Source organism: Desmodus rotundus, chromosome 8 (assembly GCF_022682495.2).
Source record: "Desmodus rotundus isolate HL8 chromosome 8, HLdesRot8A.1, whole genome shotgun sequence".
NCBI lineage: Eukaryota > Metazoa > Chordata > Mammalia > Chiroptera > Phyllostomidae > Desmodus > Desmodus rotundus.
Genome location: NC_071394.1, coordinates 31,487,424 through 31,505,001, shown reverse-complemented (window position 1 = coordinate 31,505,001; position 17,578 = coordinate 31,487,424). Strand labels below are relative to the sequence as shown.

General features: G+C 38.3%; 1 protein-coding gene across 2 annotated transcripts in view; it reads right to left on the bottom strand.

The window, feature by feature from the left end:
* Nucleotides 1-17,578, bottom strand: part of RAD54B (RAD54 homolog B) — a 79,171-nt gene that overhangs the window by 11,538 nt on the left and 50,055 nt on the right. For both annotated transcript variants that reach the window (XM_024572484.3, XM_024572485.3), the window contains 5 exons: nucleotides 16,750-16,975; nucleotides 16,279-16,486; nucleotides 9,756-9,895; nucleotides 3,586-3,876; nucleotides 802-977 (listed from right to left, as the gene is read on the bottom strand). In XM_024572484.3, the coding sequence (XP_024428252.2) occupies nucleotides 802-977; nucleotides 3,586-3,876; nucleotides 9,756-9,895; nucleotides 16,279-16,486; nucleotides 16,750-16,975 (1,041 nt within the window). The remainder of the gene's footprint in view (nucleotides 1-801; nucleotides 978-3,585; nucleotides 3,877-9,755; nucleotides 9,896-16,278; nucleotides 16,487-16,749; nucleotides 16,976-17,578) is intronic.

Here is a 17,578-nt window from a genome sequence, read left to right as displayed (position 1 = left end):
CAATGTGGAGGAAGTGAGGGAGAAAAGTGAATCAAGAATGACAAGTTTCTTGTTTGCATTACGTACCACTCATCAGCCAAGGGTAACGTAAACAGATCAGGCTTGCAGTGTCAAAATGATGAAGCTGCTTTGGGACACAGGAAACTTAAAGTGGGGTAGGACATCAGGATGCCTTTAGATGTCCATTAAACTGCAGCAGTCCCCAACCTTTTTGGCACCACAGACCGGTTTCCTGGGAGACTGGAGTGGGGAGGTATGGGGGGAACAGGAAGCAGAGCTCATATAAGCTTTGCTTTTTGCTTGGGGCCAGGTTCCTAGCAAGTGTGGGGTGGGGGGCGGTGGCGGGTTGGGGGAACCCTGCACTAAACAGAGAGAAGGATACGGAAACTAGAAGAGAGGGTTGGACCAGAGAGACAGATTTGTAATCAACACTATATGAATGATAATTAAAATTATGGGGATAGAGATAGCCTAGGCAGGGTATTTCAAGTGAGAAGGAGGCTAAACCAACAACCCTAAAGAGTATCAACATTTAGGGGAGAGTAAAAGGATTCTCAAAAAGATTAAGGTACCAGCTAGGTATTACATAAAAAAGACATCTCTAGGGTTTTTTTAAATATCAGTATTTACATTAAGTTTTTTCTTAAATAAAAACAGACACATTGTTAATAAGTTTAACAAATACTGGAGGCTGACTGTGCCCCCAAAGAAAACTTATTTTTAATGTTTTCTTCTTTTAAAAAAAGGCAGGGAGAGGTATGAGGGCATCCTCTACGCCAGTTTATTAAACTGACCACTTACTTTTCAGCAGGACGAAGTTCACGAATAACCGCTAAGAGCTTTGTCAGCACCTGTAGTTTTCCCGACTCCTCCTCAGTAAACGTGAGAGGGTTGTAATCAGCAGGGAACACATTTATCAAGCCTTCATACAGACTCCTCTCCTCATTTTCATCCCAAGTTGAGCTACAATCTTTCTCCTATTCAAAGAAATGATTAACATGGGTTCATGTTTGTTTTTTCAATTGGAAGTGGAAAATGCTAAAATTATGGGGAAAAAATGATAAATATTACTAGCTACCTGAAAAGACCAAGCTATCAATTACATAAATCTTTATAGTTTACAATTTGGTCATGTTTTAAAAAACAGAACATGCATCCTATTGAGTTAATTACAGAGCAGTTCGAGTGCAGTCTCCTTCACCTCCAAGTGCAGTGTCATTGTCTGGATGTAACGGGGGCGGGGGGGGGGGGGGGGGGGGGAAGAAACAGAGAAATAAAGGAGACGAAAACAGATGCAAACAGTGCTGCACAATCCATCCTCTCCAAACCCTGAGACCTCTCGTCACTGACCCTCTCTTTCGCTCTTCTTCCCTTTTCTCTCCTGATTTACGGGCTTCACACAGCACTGCCCAGCTGATACCCCAAACAAGCACAGTAGTTTACTCAATCTCATCAATTTCTTCTGCAAGAAGGAACAATTCTGCCAATAAGTTAACAAATTTATTCTTACTAACAACAATATTGTTTTATTTCACCAGTAGTTTTTAGAATAATTTTATTCCAAAGTGATTATCAGCACCTCTGAAATTCCCACTCTGAATGTGTCTAGCTGGCGTGTGAACATGTAACTAGAGGTTACGTTTATTAATGACCACATTACTGTCTAGGTTAAATTTCTGGGGCTGGCAGGTCTCCTCACTCTCCCCCACATTACCAAATTTGTCACTGTTACTTACATATGTGGAAAACTCATTTCAGCTATTTTATGTTGGTCCTTATTTGTAGTATCCTATTAAGTATCCTATGCCTGTTATTAGTTAACTGATACATTCTAGACCAGCATAAGGTCTTCCTTTTAAGGAAGCATTTTTAGCTTCTATTTTTGCTGGGCATCATGCTCAAAGGTTTTAATGTTTATCACTGTATATAGAATCTGTGTCTTAAAAAGTTGCTTAATAAATAGTTATGACTCTGTCTACTGCAGAGTTACAGAAGCTGACTTCTATGATAAACTATGTAAATATAACCCACTGTAGGATAAACTTAGAGAATTCTGGTACAACATTGCATTTTCTAAGTATGTAATTAATGACCTCAAGCATCATATGGCACCCACGAGTTTCCTTTTGTTTGCAAATTATGATTTTACTGTTTAAAGAAAAAAATATAAAAATAAAAATTGTTAAGGACAAGTTGGAGATAACAGACAATTGATAGTTACTGTGCAACTTTCCATATTATTTCATCAAACTGCCCAACAACATTAGCAGGAAGTTATTATTGTCTGTGCTTTCCGGTTAAGAAAGTTAAGGCTGCCCTGGTGCTGTGGCTCATTGGGCTGAGTGCTGGCCTATGAACAAAAAGGTTCCCGGTCCGATTCCCAGTGAGGGCACATGCCTGGGTTGCAGGCCAGGTCCCCAGTTGGGGGCATGTGAGAGGCAACTGATTGATTTTTCTCTCCTTTCTTTCTCCCTCCCTTCCCCTCTCTCTTAGAAAGAAAAGAAGGAAGGAAGGGAGGAAGAGAAGAAGCTAAGGCTCACAGACGTAACTTAACTATGGTTAAAGAAATAGTAAGTAGTTCAGTGTGGACTGGTACTCAGTTCCAACTCCAAAACAGAAAACTCTCAACACACTTCAAACTGCCTTATGTTCATTAAATATCCAAATGGTCAGCTCAACTATGTAGCCATTAAAAATCATACCTGTAGAAGGTATCTAATATCTAATTTGGGAAAATGTTCATAATTTATTGAGTGGAAAAATAGATTTTAGAAAATGATTATATGCACATATCTTTGAGTCCTTTTTTCCTCATCAAAAAATTGGGAATGGTAATAATAGTACTAAATACATAAAGAATAAATTTTACTTTATAAAGAATAAATAAAATGTTATAAAAAATAATTCTAGAAAACTTCATGTTTTATATATAATAAGTGCTAAATAAGTGTTAGCTAAGATTATTATTATTAATACAAAAATGGGGTTTCTTTGTCTGAAGAGCTTTCTTTCTTTATAACAAACTCCAAAAAGTGGTACGCCAGGACACAAAATGTACCAAAGTATAAGGCTTTTGATACATATTACCAAACTATCTTCCAGTTATAGCAATTAACATTCTAACCAGTGTATCATTTATTTTCTTCTTTGTGATTTTCTGAATTTCATAAATTTCATACAAAACTTATGTATTGTTTTCATAATGAAGAACAAAATAAGTTATTTTTAATGGTAAATTTTTTATTTGTTGCACCAAACAAACAAAACTGACTGGCTTTTTAATATAAAATAGGAAGGGAGACCATGACAAAGTACTAGACAAGGTACCAAAGGGCATGGGCCACATGCCCTGGAAGGCAGAGCCTCACACCCGCTCCATCCCTAGTGCAGCTCTATGAATGTGGACATGCTCTGAACCACAAATAGGAGGCTGGATCTGCTCTACTGCAGAACCACACTAAAGAGACGCCGATCTGTGAGAAGACCCACAGTGCAACCCCAGGGATTAGCCCAATCTGCCCTCTTAGAGTCACATGACACAGAACCCGCAGCTCACACCCTGACAGAGTCTCACCTACTACTTACCTTTACAGAGCTGAACAAAAGGCAGGGGTGGTTGCACAGTTTTTTAAGAGCTCCTATACATATTAGATGAGGACTGTTTTCCAATGACCCTTGAAGACAGAACCTGACAGCCTGAGAATTTACCAGCCTTTGATAAAGCTCGATCTGTAGTGCCCCTGGTCGGCAAAAGACTACATTCTCAACTTTAGGTGGAAGATACTTATTTATGACTTCCTGGGTTCTTCTAAGGAAAAAGGGTGCAGTGAGGCAAATAAGTTCAGCTGCTCTTTTCTCTCCTAACTCCTTTTCTTCCTATAAAAAAAAAAAAGCAGACTTAAAGTACTAAAGACAAAAATAATTGCAGTTAAAATGAACATTAAATGTTGTATAATGATAAACTAGTTACTTGTCTTCAGAATTTTTATTTAACAGAATAAATGAAATACAAGTCTGGGAAAGGAAAATCAACTATCATCTCTTTAAAAGTTCGGCATAATCATTTAATTAAGTGGAGTCACAGTCTCCTAAATTTTTGTGTTTTTTTGGCTATTTGGCACCAGAGAGAACCATTAGAAGTCAATAATCTACAAACTAAGTTATTCTGAAAATAAGCTTTTATGTGAATGCTATATAATAGTACATAGTCTCAAAATCGAAGCAAAGAACTATACTGCAAATTCTCGTAAGCTAATTTTTTGACAAGTTATTGAACCTAAGATTAAGCCTACAGGAAATTATTGGAACAAAGTACTGCAGATTCCTTCAAAATCATTACACATTATTCATTAAATAATAGTACAGTTATAAAATCAAAATTCAGTGTGAATAAAATATATGTTCAAATTCTCTATATAGAATCTTTAGAGTATACAGAACTTAACAATGAAGCTTAAAATAAATCCCAAATGGCCCTGGCCAGTATGGCTCAGTTGGTTGGAGCATCATCCCATAAATCGAGGGATCGCAGTTTCAATTCCCGGTCAGGGCACATACCTAGGTTGCAAGAGGCAACTGATCCATGTTTCTCTCTCACATCATTGTTTCTCTCCCTTCCCTTTCCCTTTCTGGAAAATCGATAAGGATATCCTCAGGTGAGTATAAAAATAAATAAGTGAAATATTTTAAAATAAATAAAATAAATCCCATATGTATATATTTGTTTATAAATAAGAAAATTTCCCTTATATTTTAAAACTATTTTCAATTTTTGTAACAAAAGAAATAGGTTCAGGGAAGAAAAGTCATTAAAAACAACTAGACAAACATTAAGAAAATGAAAATCAGCTTTAATCAACCAGAAACAACTACTGTTGTCAAGACTTATATATATATCAGCTCGGCGCTAGGTACTCTGGTGGGAGCCAGGGAAGGGTGAGGGCGCTCGTTCTCTTGGAGATGGCAGGTGTCTGGGACTGAGAGCAGACCCAGAGACATCTACAAGATCTTCGTATACAGCCCCTGCTCTTACCACTAAGCATGTAAGTGTGGAGGAGTTCCAGTCAAGACGGCGGGGCAGGTAGACACAGCACCGAATGCTCCCATGACCACATCAAAATTACAGCTAAACTAAGAACAACCATCATTAAGAACTGCCTGACATCTAGCTGAACAGAAATCCTATAACTACAGATGTACAGAAGAAACCATATTGAGACTTGTAGGAGGGGTGGGGACAAAGAACAGGCTGCTTCCACACCACATGTGGTGGTCAACAATTGGGAGGGATATCTCAGCTGCAGAGGTCTCCCCTGGGGAGCAAACAGTCCCAGCCCAACACCAAGCTCCCCAGCTCAGGGTTCCAGCGCCAGGAAGATAAGTCCCTGTAACTTCTGGCTTTGAAAACACATGGAGATTGGGGCTCAGTGATTTGAACAGCTGCTGAATTCCCAGGCATTCCTCTTAAAGGGCCAACTCACAGACTCACTCTGAGTCACTCGCTCTGAGTTCCAGTGTTGGAGCAGCAGCTCCAAGGCACCAGGCATCTGTGGGGAGGAACTGAATGGCTGGCTCCAGGGCGACAGCTGGCTGGGGCAGCTTTCTCCCAGACAGAAGTGCTGGCAGAGGCCATTGTTTCTTTGTTGAGCCTTCCCCCTGCAGGCACAAGCAGGAGCCATATCTAAGTTTCCATCAGCTAGGCTAAATTTCCATCAACTACCCTGCCTGACTCCACCCAAGCCTCTCCAAGTGCCAAACAAATGGCCTGTCTTGCTTGGCTGATGCTGCAGGCTTTCCTAACAATCTCTCAAAGGTTCAGAAACCGCAAAGAGCATCTGGTCTCAGGTGTGCCCTGTACCTTTTGCTAAGCAGCACCCTCCAAGACGAGCACTAGTGGCGGCCAGTATCAGTTCACAGCTTAGCCCTTCTGAGGCACCTCCATCCCTGGCATAAGTGGTAACCATCTGTAGATCAGTTTGTAGCTCATACCAGTACAGGTGGCCCTGGACAGGACACGGGTAGCAGCTATCCGTGACCCGCACCTCTCAACACACTCAGTGGCCAGCTCAGACTACACCAGAGCACCACCCAACTACCTCCACAAACACACACAAAAGGCAGAGTGTGCAGGCACCAGAGCCCACTAAAGCAAACCCTGCTCTGTAGAATTAGCCCCTGCACCATAGCTCCTCCACTGCAGTCAAGGCTGGTCCTAACAACGAGGGTCAATCCCTCCCACTGATGTAACAACAGCAATCACGACTCAAATACAACAGGAGGGCACTCACACCCCACAGAAGGGACACAAATGGAACATGCGATTCAGGTGACCAAGGAGACTGTGCCACTGGGCCCCATAAACACCTAGTACATAATAAAACCACTCTACAAAGAATGGGAAACAAAACAGCTCTACCTAATACACAGAAACAAACACAGGGAGGCTGCCAAAATGAGAAGGCAAAGAAACATGTCCCAAATGAAAGAACATAAACAAAACTCCAGAAAAAGCACTAAATAAAATGGAGACAAGCAATCTACCAGATGCAGAGTTCAGAACACTGGTTATAAGGATGCTCAATGAATTTAGGGAAGAGTAGATGAACTTAGTGAAAATCTCAACAAAGAGATAAGAAACATAAAAACGGAGATAGAGCCCCAAACAGTGCGGCTCAGTGGGCATCATTCTGCAAAGCAAAACGTTGCCAGTTAGATGCCTGGGGAGGACACATGCCTAGGTTTCAGGTTCAGTCCGCAGTCAGGGCACGTACAAGAGGCAACCAACCGATGTTTCTCTCTCTCATCTCTCTCACATTAATAAATAAATGACATTTTTGAACAAAAAAAATGTAGAGAACATAAAACAACAGAAATAAAAAATACAATAACTGAAATGAAGAACACAATATGGAAATCAACAGTAGATTAGATGAAGCACAGGATCAAATCAGCAATTTGGAAGACAAGGAAGCAGAAAACACCCAATCAAAGCATCAAAGGAAAAAGAATCCAAAAAGATAAAGCTGTGTTAAGGGGCCTCTGGAACAACATCAAGCATACAAACATTCACATAATGGGGGTACCAAAAGGAGGAGAGAGAGCAAGCAAGGAACTGAAAAACTATTTGAAGGAATAATAATGAAAAACTTTCCTAACCTGATAAAGGAAAGAAACACACAAGGCCAGGAAGCACAGAGAGAGTCCCAAGCAAGATGAACTAAAAGAGGCCCATACTAAGACACATCAGAATTAAAATGCCGAAGGTTAAAGACAAAGAGAGCAGCAAGAAAAAGAGCAGTTAGTTATCTACAAGGGAGCTCCCATGAGACTGTTAGCTGATTTCTCAATAGGACCTTTGCAGGCCAGCAGGGATTGGCAAGAAATATTCAAAATAATAACAAGCAAGAACCTACAACCAAGATTACTCTACCCTGCAAAGCTATCACTTAGAATTAAAGGGCAGATAAAGAGCTTCCCAGACAAGAAAAAGCTACAGGAGTTCGTTTATATATATATGAACTCCTATATATAAATAACAAAATGACTATAACTGTGTACTGATTAATAATCACTTTAAATGTAAACAGTTAAATGCTCCAATCAAAAGACACGGGATAGCAGAATGGATGACAAAACAAGACCCATATGTATGCTGTCTACCGGAGACCCACTTCAGATCAAAAGACACACACAGACTGAAAGTGATGGAAAAGATATTTCATAAAAATGGAAATGAAAAAAAAAAAAAAAAGCTGGAGTAACAGAACTTAATTCCAGTCAAAATAGACTTTAAAACAAAGGCTACAACAAGAGACAAAGAAGGACCAGCAATTCTACTTCTGGATATTTATCCAAAGGAACCCAAAACACTAAATCAAAAAGACATGTGCATCCCTATGGCCAAGTAGTAGTGTTCTTTACTGGGTGGAATGTAAATTGGCCAAGATATGGAAGCAACCTAAGTGTCCATCAATAGATGAATAAATAAAGAAGTGGTACATATATACAATGGACTATGACTCAGCCATAAAAAAGAATGAGCCCTGGCTGGTGTGGCTAAGTGGGTTGAGCGCTGGCCTGCAAACCAAAGGGTCGCTGGTTCAATTCCGGGTCAGGGCACATGCCTGGGTTGTGAGCTAGGTACCCAGTTGGGGTCATGCAAGAGGCACCAGAACAATGTTTCTTTCCCCCTATTTCTCCCTCCCTTCCCCTCTCTCTAAAAAATTAAATAAAATCTTTAAAAAAACAAAAGAATGAGATGTCATCTGCAACAACATGGATGAACTTAGGTGGTATAGTGTTCAGTGAAATAATTCAGAGAGGGAAAGACAAACACCATAGGATTTCACTTACATGTGGGATCTAAAACACAAACTAAACACACAACCAAAACAGAAACAGAAACAGTCTCAGATACAGAGAACATCTTGAGGGTTGCCAAATGGGAGGGGATTTAGGCGCTGGGTAAAAAAAGGGAAGGTATTAAGAAGTACAAATTGGTAGTTGCAAAATAGCCATGGTTATATAAAGTACAGAATAGGGAATATAGTCAATAATACTGTAATAACTATGTATTAGGTCAGATGGTACTAGATTCATAGGGGGTTTCACTTTGTAAGTCACATAAATGTCCAATCACTAGCATGTACACCTGAAACGAATATACCATTGTATGTCAACTGTGATTGAAAAATAAAAAATCACTTAAAAAAGTCTCATGTATACCTTCCAAGTTTTTTCTTGGCATAAATATGCAAATATATTTAATATTTTATTTGGTTCTTTGTTTTTTGTAACAAAAAAAGGATCTCAAACTATGAAGCTTCGGTTTAGCTTATTGCATTTCAAATGTCTAGTATTTAGCATTTGGCCAACTTTAGGTGTTTAATATATGTGTTGGGTAAATAATGTAACATAAACATTTTCCATGTTATAAAATACTTGCATAGACCATTGTTTTTACAGTTCCTGGTCCATAGGAAATGCTCCATAAATATTTGTTCAGCAATTATCGTTTTTTATTAATTCTGAGACATACTATTTTACACTGCAGATTCTCTGAAATAAGGTGCTTTTCACAGTTAGTGACTTCTTACAACTGGTAGCATGCTTTTCTTGTTGGAATATATAATAATGATGCTTTTTTGAACTGTTAATATCTTAGTCCAATGAAACATTAAGTTTATACAACATGTAGACTCCAGCCATTTACTTACCTTAGTTTACTTCCAATTAGTTTGTTTCTTTACTGTTTTAATTTTTTACCCTTACAACTAAATTATTTCTTTATAATAAATACCTAAGTTGTACAAAGCCATAAGACATACACGATTTTAAGGCTTTCAATATACCTTGCCAAACCTCCATTTGTACCAATATCCATTCCAACCAGTAAAGAACACTACCCTCATCTACACTTGCTATTACTCTGTAAATCCAACCAACTAAAATATCTACAGAAAAGTACAGAAGTTACTTCACAGTTATTTTGGTTTAATTTTCAATGCCAGGAAGAATGAGCATTTTTATGTGGTTTATTGTCATTTATAATTCTTTGTGAAGTACCTATTTACACCAATTTTTTTTAAGTGATGTTATTTTCTAAAATAAGGAATACAGGAGTTGAAGGATTGTGAGGGGAAAAAAATTCACTATACTAATTTAATTTTTCCTAGATTAAAATTACCCAAGTTATAGATAATCTTTCCAGACATACTGCTCCATTTTTAACCTAAATTTATTAAAATAAATTATACCTCAGAAGCAGAAGGTTGTCTTGATATAATAATGGGTTCTTCATATATTTTTCTATAAGACGACAAAGAGCCTAATATTCCTGGATTTACAAAATCAATTAATGCAAAAAATTCCTGCAGATCATTCTGAACTGGAGTACCTAAAGAGATAAAAGGAATGACGTCAAGTTTGGGTTTTACAATCACGGGTCTATACAGAAATTTGTACTTTCTCCCATAAGAGGACTAAATGTAAGCCAAGTCCCTAAAATAGAGGACAAAAGAGCAGCCATATCAAGTTGAAAAAATTATATTAATAATTATATAAAATTTTAACTCTAGTTTTAACTGTATACTAAATTTGTATTTACTATTGCATAGTGGCTGAGTGTAAGTTCTGGAGTTTGCGTGGGTTCAAATCCCACCTACATCACTAACTCTCTGAGTGACCCTGAGCAAGTCACTCACCCCAGGTTTTATTATTTGCAAAATGGGGATAATAATAGTAGCTCCCAGGGTTGTATGGGTCAAATGAGTTTATCCATATACTATATTCAGAATAGGGTCTAGAGCATAATAAATGTTCCATAGCCCTCAGTAATTCTTAATATTTTATAACTGTGACTGGACAAATTGCCTCAGCTCTTTTAAGTTAAACTCAGGATTTTTTCACTTATACAAGTGGGAAGATAGTAATTTCCCAGTGGTATTACAAAAAAAAAAGGGGACAATATATGTGAAGTGACCAGCACAGTGCCTGACACTTAGCAGACACTCAATGAATGGCACCTATCACTGCCTTTCAGATCCACTTGGGATTTTCGCTAATCCTAAAGGGTGACAGACTGAAATGCAGTAATATACCCTGCCTATATTACATACTCAGTAACTTTGACTAATTTTCCAAAAAAATTAGCATGTTTCAGTAATTATAATATCAGAAGAACATATAAACCAGCATAGTCCCACAGTATAATGTCAGATGACTTTTAATAAGACTATAAAAAGTTGTTCAAAGCTATAAATAAATTAGTAAAACAAATGCACTTACATCATTAACATAAATGATTAAGAATTTTAAAATGTCAGGGAGTTTAATGATCACTTCCCTCAAAATTAAATGGGTCAATCCCAGGTTGGACCATGCTTACTAATCTTTTAAGATATCTAATCAGTTCTACATTTCTAGACATATTATATTAAGACTAGAGTAAATATATTTATGTCAGTATGCATTTTGTTAAGCCTTTAAAGAAAATCTATGATAATGACTAATAAAAATAGGGGGAGTGGGAAAAATAAGAAGGAAAAGGGAGAGAAAGGTTTAAGGATCTACGTGGTTGGCGTACAAACATTCATCCAACCCCAAGTGATGAATCCAAGCCAATCATTTAGTCCCAGCCTTCGTCAATGATTGATGTAGTAGTAAGGCTTTGTGTCTCATACTGGGCTCCCCAGAGCCTGAGATAAGGATTTGGCTGCACATGATTTATGGAGGGAATGCTCTCAGGAGTAAGGGAACAATGGAATAAGAAAATAGCAGGGGGAGAAACTAAGCAAGGATGGCCTCAGCTGTAATTTAGCTCAAGCTTTGTTATAGCCTTAGAGCATAAACTGTACCATAAAGTTAGTCCTAAAATTACCCTGAGGCAAGGGGGCTGGCATTTTCCACTTACCCATATATAGCAATCAATCACTGACCAAGCTATAGGTGAGAGAGCAAGCTGTTACTCAACAGGGATAATTCTCCAAAAAAGACAGAAGACATGAGTTGTTTAATCAACAGTCCCAACAGCTAACAGATGGGTGCAACCAGAGAAGGTGAGCTAAGAAGGGCACCAACAGTTTCCACCAACATCATGTGACCCACCATGTCCAATGAGACCTGAGAGGAAGTGAGGCGGGGCTTCTGGGAAAGTTTCCTCCCTCTTGAAAACAGAGAAACAAGAACAGCCAGTCCCTGCTTTCCTTTGCATATCACATCTAGATGTGATGTCTGGAACACCTGCAGTCACCTGCTACCCACCTAAGGATGGAAGTTCACATCGGCACAGAGGAAGACAAAAAGAACCAAAATCCTGATGATGCCGTTGAGCTGCTGTATCACCACCCCTGAGCCCACACTAGCTGTAGTCTTCCAGTTTTGTGGGAGAATAAGCACCTGCAATCACCCTGATACAAACAGGCAAAAGCAAAACTTAAAAAAAGAAAAGGGCAAAACACAAAAGGGGGGTGAGAAAAAAGGATTTAGGGAAGAAAATAAAAAGGAAAGAGGAAGGAGGGAAAACAGAAGAGAAGGGCATGTGGCTGTAAGAGAAAGCAATACGCTAGCATAGTATCATTCTGAGTTGTCAGAAAGGCTGTTTAGAGGTAGTTTAGTCCCTAATTCACTGCTCTTAGTACTTTTCTCTAATTCTAGACCAGATAGAGCTTGTAGAAGAAGCCAAATATCTTAATGTTAATAAAAGTCAAGCAGCAATGTCCTGTAACAACAAAAAGGAAACACTAATGATTTTCATTCAAGTCAAGTTGGTATTTCACTGAAACTATATTCAGAGCTTTGTAAAAAAAGCTTTTAGAAAAATGAAAGACCTTTTCTCTTTCCCTACCTTCATCCCAAAATACATACACATACAAAATACTTTGTTCTACTGTTATTTTCTAAGACATATGTCTACCACGCAACCAAAGTACTAGAACTCTACTAATAACCTACACCTATATCTCCTCTAAAACCCTGATAAAACACTCTAAGAGCTCTTTATACATATTCATACATATATTTGTCCTTTAGGTCCTGTAGTTCCCCTTCTAGAAAGCTATATAAAAGTATATGCTTATAGATATTCATCACCGTATTTGTTTTCAATATTATGCATTATCATAGGAAAATATTTACATTAAGTGTATTTGATATGCATGTGTGTATATGAATAAATATGTATTTTATATCTATATATAAAGAATAAAGAAATATGCACGTATATTCGGGGGGGGGCTTATTTTTAACTTTCAGTCTTTAATAAGAATTTTGCTTCCTATCTCAGAGTTCTCTTTTTAATATGAAAGGGTATCTAACGTTTTGTAATCATTATTTGCCTCTGTTATGGACTGAATTGTGTCCCCCCAAAATTCATATGTGTAAGCCCTAACTCCCAATGAGACTGTATTTGAAGACAGAACCTTTAAGAAGGTAATTAAGGTTAAATGAGGTCATAAGGGTGGGGGGCTGATGTCCTTTTCAGAAGAGAAAGAGAAAGGCAGCAAGGATATGCACACACAGAGGATAGGCCATGAGAGGACACGGAGAGAAGACAGCATCTACAAGCCAAGGACAGAGGCCTCAGGAGGCCTCAGGAGAAACCAAACCACCTGGCACCTTGACCTTGAACTTCCAGCCTCCAGAACTGTAAAAAAATAAGTTTCTGTTGCTTCAGTCACACAGTCTGCAGTATTTTGTTATGGAAGTCTCCCATTCTAACACACCTCTATTAATCAAAGTGAATCCTAACCATTTTCCAATAAATATTAACTAAATTTGCTACACAGCACTAAGCAACAAAACACCAGGAAACAAAATCAAAATTATTTTCATTTGATTCTCAGATAGTTTTTGAGCACCTATTATGCATGTAGCCCTGGACATACTCATGTACAAGTGTTACGTCCACAATAAGAAACAAATCACCTTGGGAGTAAACCAGCTTGTCTTAATAAAAAAGAACTCATTCAGGCAATTCTGAAGAGATAAAACCAACTACATGTATTTCTAAATGTAGGAGATTAGTTAGTGCTAGGTCTAACCTAAATTCATGGCTCAGGGGGCAGCAAGTGACAACCACAGGGAAACAGAAACAAGCTAAAGAAGACAAAAAAGAATAACAGGGCAATGCTCTACATCGCGGTGTCAAACTCATTGTCACCGGGGGCCACAGCAGCCTCTTGGTTGCCTTTAAAGGGCCGAATGTAGAGCTCCTTGCCCCTGGCTAAGGAGTAGTTACATTGATACAGTCCTAAAGTACATTCGGCCCTTTGAAGGCAACTGCAAGGCTGATGTGGCCCCCGGTGACAATGAGTTTGACACCCCTTCTCTACGTCCTCTAACGAAACTGTCTTACCAGTCAGGACAGTCCTTTGGAATGAAGCCCCAGAATCAGGTTTCTACTGTACATATTAAATTTAATTTGGAATACTAATTGAATTAGAATTTTCTTATCACTGAGACTATTAGTAAAATTGTCCATGTTTACTAAATAAAATATCTGATTTTCAAATGGGAAAGAATTCTATTTTTATTCCTTACTGTCAATACTTCTCAGTAACCCCTATTTCTCACTCTTCTTTTTAATCTTTTTCTTCCCCTTCTAACGCCATTTTAACTTAATAGTTGCTACTACTCTTCCAATAAACAATATTGACCCCACATTGAGCAGTAAAAAGGAACAGTTTCTGTTCTTCTCTTCCAGCACAGCATAACCCCAACCACATAGAAACTTCATTTCTTTAATGACCTTTTCTCCTTTCTTTTCTTTTTATTCAAACTGGCCTCATCCATCACCCTGACTTACCTGCCTCTTTCTCCCTTGCACACCCACTCCCTCAGGAAAATGAGGTTCTGGTCTGCATCAAATAATCTTAGGAACAAAGCCTCGGGTCTGTTGACCCCAGAGACAGAGTTTCAGTCAAACCAGAGATAACATCTAGGTCTCAGTTGTGTTTCAGCTCCAGGCCCAGAGAAGTGGTGAAGCCAGACTATGCAACAGCCATAGCTGACATCAGGACCAGATGTGATGACTAATGACCCCCTACCCTAGCGCCAACCACCAAGTCCCTGACCACGACCCTAACTCCCTTAGTCACCATGATCAATGGCTTTTCTCCTATATAACCTTCCCCTGGAAGCCACGGGGAAGCCAGATCTTTGAGCATTAGCTCCTCTGTATTCAGGAGTGGGCCACTTCCTGAAAATAAATCCCTAACTTTCTTTGCTGCAAACTACTGTTCATCTCTTATTGGGTTCTGATGCACGCAGGCAAACGGACCCCTTTAATTCAGTAACATAACTAAATTCAACTAATTTTTTTTTCCTTTGCTTATGTGGCCTTAAGGTTTCAAAACCAAAGGGTAATCAAGAAGTTTCACTGCAACTTTGGGTATCAAATACGAAGAATCCACTCAGATCCTCAAACAACCAAACATACATAAACCACTAAACTAAGTGTTCCATTTCCTTAAGTCATTTTTTTCCTCTAAAAATAGCCTTTTATAAATACACAACACTAGTTTTTCTCTTCTCTGGTTTCCACATTACTATCATCACTGGCAAAACATTTGCTGGTCATCTACTGAATCTTGGGGATATGAATAACTAAGAGATTCTCTCCCTTTCCTTTTGTGACTAAATCTGTAGCTAAATCTAAATCATTTAACATTTCACAAAACCATTTTTTAAAAGTACAGATAGTTTTAAAAGTCACTTTTGGTCATGGTTAGCACAATCCTCCCACACAAAGTCAAAGGACCATGAATCAGTTAAAGATGGGTCACCCTCCCCACCCCAACCGAGGGAGAACAGAAGGGGAGGAGTTTCCTCTGCTGCTCTAGGGCACACTTCTACTCCACACGTGTGGAGGAACAAGCTGTTGGTCACACCCCCTCCCTCCCCTCACTTTAACTTCAAAGAAGAGCACTGATGTGCATATAGGACACAAGGACAAAATGACACAAGAGATCGTGATATATATAATAAGAACAACCATGCCCTGCCCATTCCTTCCAAAAGAATTGAGATGATAGGGAAATGAGGCCTTGAGCAGGGAATGGAGGGACTGTAAATACTAGTAGTGAATAGAACTCTCTTCTTTCTTCTGCTGCCAGACTGCGAATTGAAAAGGCCACACAAGACCAAGGTGAGGTGTGGAAGAAAAGCTACGCTGAGCTACTCAGGCCTGACGTCAATGTAAGCCTTAAGCTACAAAGGAGTGGGTAGAAAAGGACAGTCCATCCTACCTTTCCCGATTCTGTGGACCAGAAACTTCGGCTAGCAGTAAACCGTGTGCATGGGGCACGTGCACATATAAAAATAACAGATAATGTATTAAACAGGTATCATGTGTCAGGTAGTCTTCCAAGAACTTGACATGGATTAACTCCTTTACCCTCATAACTCTATGAAGTAGATGCTATCATTATCCCTACTTCACAGATAAGGAAACTGAGGCACAGAGAAGTTAAGTAACTTGCCCAAAGTTGCACAGCTGTAAATAGAAGATTTGGGAACCAAGCACAGGCAGTCCAACACCATCCCCTACATTCTTTGCCATGATACCACTGTTTACTCCTCAAAATCCAAAAACCTGGGGTGCAGAAAATTACACAGGGATTTGAAAATGCAACCCTATCAAGGCTCACAGGTGATCACAGGTTTATTAACGTGAACTCCACCCAACACCATGGATTCTTTGGATGCCAAACATCATAATACAAGTCTTGTATGTTCACTAGGCAACAATTCCACCACATCTTCCCAAAAGTAAATACTGACCAGTTAGAATTACTCTTTTCTCACAAGAGAGGCTAATGAGGGCTGTAGTTGTCTTAATTGCACTGTTCTTCAAACGATGCCCTTCATCGCAGATCAGAAGATCAAATTTTATACTCTTAATTTGATCCAAGGAACGAAGTAACATTTCATAACTGATGATCAGAACAGAATAAAATGGAGATTTGATGAATTCTTCTACTCTGTGGTCCTAAAAAAAGGAAAACATTTAACAAATCACGGGAAGAAACTGTGAAATGAAATTTAAGGAGCATATTTCTCAAAGGCATTAATCAAGTATTAGAATACATTAACTCAAAGCCAAATTGTATGCCAAGACCTCATTTTTCTGCAAAGGAGGTGGAGAGTTACATACACTTGAAAAAAACTTGTACAGAGAGAGTGAAAACTGCAGTATTGATTTGAAAAACTAGATTTAGAAGATGACCAAGGTTAAACTTTTAAGTCTCTTACCTGATCTACAGTCAATATCTTGATCCTTTCACTTCCTAACCATTTCTGAAATTCTTTCCTCCAATTTTTCACCAAGCTTCCAGGTGTGACAATAAGCGTCTTCTTTATTATTGGTTTGCCTCCATAGGGCCCCTGACACTGCAGAGTCCAGATGAGCGAAATACATTGCAATGTTTTCCCTAGACCCATTTCATCAGCAAGAATAGCTCCACATCTGCCATTCACTCTGTTAGAAAGTAATTAGAATTCTTTATAATCACAATAGGAAAATATTTTATGCCCCTAACATCATTACTTACTAGTCAAGAACCAGAAACTGGTATTTTGTAATTAAAATAAATTCTACCCCTAAACACTTTTTCTAGTTTTTCATTCAGCTGATGTACAACATATCTCTTTTGCATCTTTGATAATTATATTCATTATATATTTATTAGGTACAAAATTACTAAAACAAATCTAAATTAGAGAGTTGAATCTAAATCATCTGTTACTATTATATGTATATATTTAGAGAGGCTAGACTATCAGTTTTATATCTACATTTGGATATTTTAGCTGTGCTTTTCATCACTAACAGTTTAGCAATTTTTATCAGTTTTGATATTAGGTATCAAAACAATTAAAATATATTGTAACCTTAACCAGCAAGAGCTATCGGGCTGTATTTATGATCCTCTGATAGTAAACAAAAACCTCAACCAAAAATTTCTCCCTGTACTACAAAAAATATTAAACACTAAATACTTAATCCAATATACATAACTTGGTAAGAATGTTATCCTACAGATCTACTAAGTTAATGCAATGCAATTTAAAATTAAATATT